The sequence below is a fragment of the Aplysia californica genome, unplaced genomic scaffold, assembly GCF_000002075.1.
Source record: "Aplysia californica isolate F4 #8 unplaced genomic scaffold, AplCal3.0 scaffold00146, whole genome shotgun sequence".
NCBI classification, from domain to species: domain Eukaryota; kingdom Metazoa; phylum Mollusca; class Gastropoda; order Aplysiida; family Aplysiidae; genus Aplysia; species Aplysia californica.
Window position 1 is genome coordinate 1,108,866 of NW_004797416.1, and position 2,101 is coordinate 1,110,966.

The window sequence follows — 2,101 nt, forward strand, 5'->3', positions numbered from 1 at the left end:
TATGGGTGAATTTGACTGCGACAATGTTTCAAAATTAGGAAGGGAAGCAGTGATTATTTGATTATATAGACGCTTCGCCTCTGATTATTGTGTCGATGTGGTTCTTTTTACTCAAACAAACCGAAACGTTATTTCGTCTAGGTCTCTCCTCTTTTCTATTGTGCTGTAGCTCTTTGCTTCTAGTTTGTTCATTAATACAGGCCACGGAATTGACACTTTCCACTCAAATCTTAAAATCACGCAGCAGCACATAGATACATACCACCATGAATCAACATCTTCGAAATGGCTGTCGACTTTGACCATTTGGACGATAACGATTTATCTTATCTTACGCAAAAAAACCCGGGGAGAATGTCTCAAAGCGTTTGCAATCCCCCCCCCCCCCCAAAAAAAAAAATAATTTAAAAATAGCGTACACCACTAATAATAATTAGAAATTAGCCAAAAAGAAAGCCGCCGATCCTGTTAAAAGACCTTAAAAGGGTGAGGATTGAAATATATCACATAATGTGGCCTTTGTTCAATCCTCAGCCATTTTTTCCCGTTCTTGGTGTTCTGGTTGAGCGTGGTGGGCGCCATGATGATTCTACTGGACCTCACCCGACTCAGGACATACAAGTGGATGAACTCTCCTGGGGCTGCCAAGTCCTGGGTCATAGGTCAGTGTGATACAATACATACAAACACATACACACAAATACGTGCAAACAGACACACACACACACACACACACACACACACACACACACACACACACACACACACCAATGTACCTACCTACCTCCCTACCTAACTATCTACCTACATAACTGCGTGCCTATTTGCGTGCCTATAAACCTGCTTGCCTGCCTTCCTTGCTGCCTTCATACCTACTTGCCTACCTACCTACCCGCCTGTATGCCTGCCTGCCTGCCTCCCTCCCTCCTTCTCTGCCTGCCTGCTTGCCTGCCTGCCTGCCTGCCTACATGCCCACGTACCTTCTTGCCTGCCTTGTTTGGTACCTACCTACCTACCGGCCTGTATGCCTGCCTGCCTGCCTGCCTGCCTGCCTGCCTACTTGCCTGCCTACCTTAACGTCAGCCTACTAGATATTGTAACTCACTCAGCCTGGGGTATCCCTAGCAAGCAGTAACGAAGCAGCAGCATCCTACATGGCATTTAATGTGTCAATTGGGGCGTAAAACACTTGCAATCGCATCAGGATTGCTTCTCATTGATTCTAATTCTACCTGCGTCTCCCCTCAAACGAACAGCATCTGATCTCTATTCTTTGATCATCTCACAGGCAACAAAAACCAATCATTGAAATTAAAACTTTGATATCAAAGGTATTCTTAATAACGCAACTTCTGATAGTACTTGACTTATCGCGGGAGTTAAAAACAGATTCGAAATTCCATAAACATACTGACTAACCCCTACCCCTGAAGATGATAAAGCGAAAGACTATTTATTATTTACTTATTTATTTATTAGAATTAATGGATCTATAAATGAACACATCTCAGCAGAAAAACGGAGATACTCGATACCGTCTATTCCTATGAGACAGAGGGCGCCTAGAGCGTTTCGTTACTGAGGCCGAGATAAATACAGCTGTCCTTATATGTTTGTTTTTTTAAAAAGTTGTACGGCATTTGTAATACAAAAAGTCATGTAAATGCCTAAGATTAGAGGAGGTATTAGAGTGTAACATACAAAGAAAAAAGTAAGAGGAAAAGGGCGACAAATGTTTGATAGGCGAGAAGGAGTAAATAGCACCAGCTCACTCGCTAACCACCCACTCTTATAATATTATGTTTATATCAAATAACCCGTAATGAGTTGAAAAGGGGCTAAAACAGACCGTATTATCTTCCCCAGGCCTGAGTTTACTGGCGTTCACCGTGTATTCTTACAAGACGTGGACTCACGGTGTATTTCGCTACCGAGACCGAGACATGTGTATCGTGTTCCCTGAGAATGAGGCTGTGATGGAAGTGCTCAACGTTATCGACTTGATGCTTCTCCTTTACCTACCAAGCTTCAGTTTTCTCTTCTTTGACGTGGCTCTGGTGTTTTGGATTTGCTGTCGCGCTTCAAAGGTAACCTGGAAGCG

General features: G+C 43.3%; 1 protein-coding gene across 1 annotated transcript in view; it reads left to right on the top strand.

Moving 5' to 3' along the window:
* Positions 1-2,101, top strand: part of LOC101854634 — a 62,823-nt gene that overhangs the window by 49,664 nt on the left and 11,058 nt on the right. The window contains exons 4-5 of the mRNA XM_035969445.1: positions 535-662; positions 1,867-2,098. Of these exons, the coding sequence (XP_035825338.1) occupies positions 535-662; positions 1,867-2,098 (360 nt within the window). The remainder of the gene's footprint in view (positions 1-534; positions 663-1,866; positions 2,099-2,101) is intronic.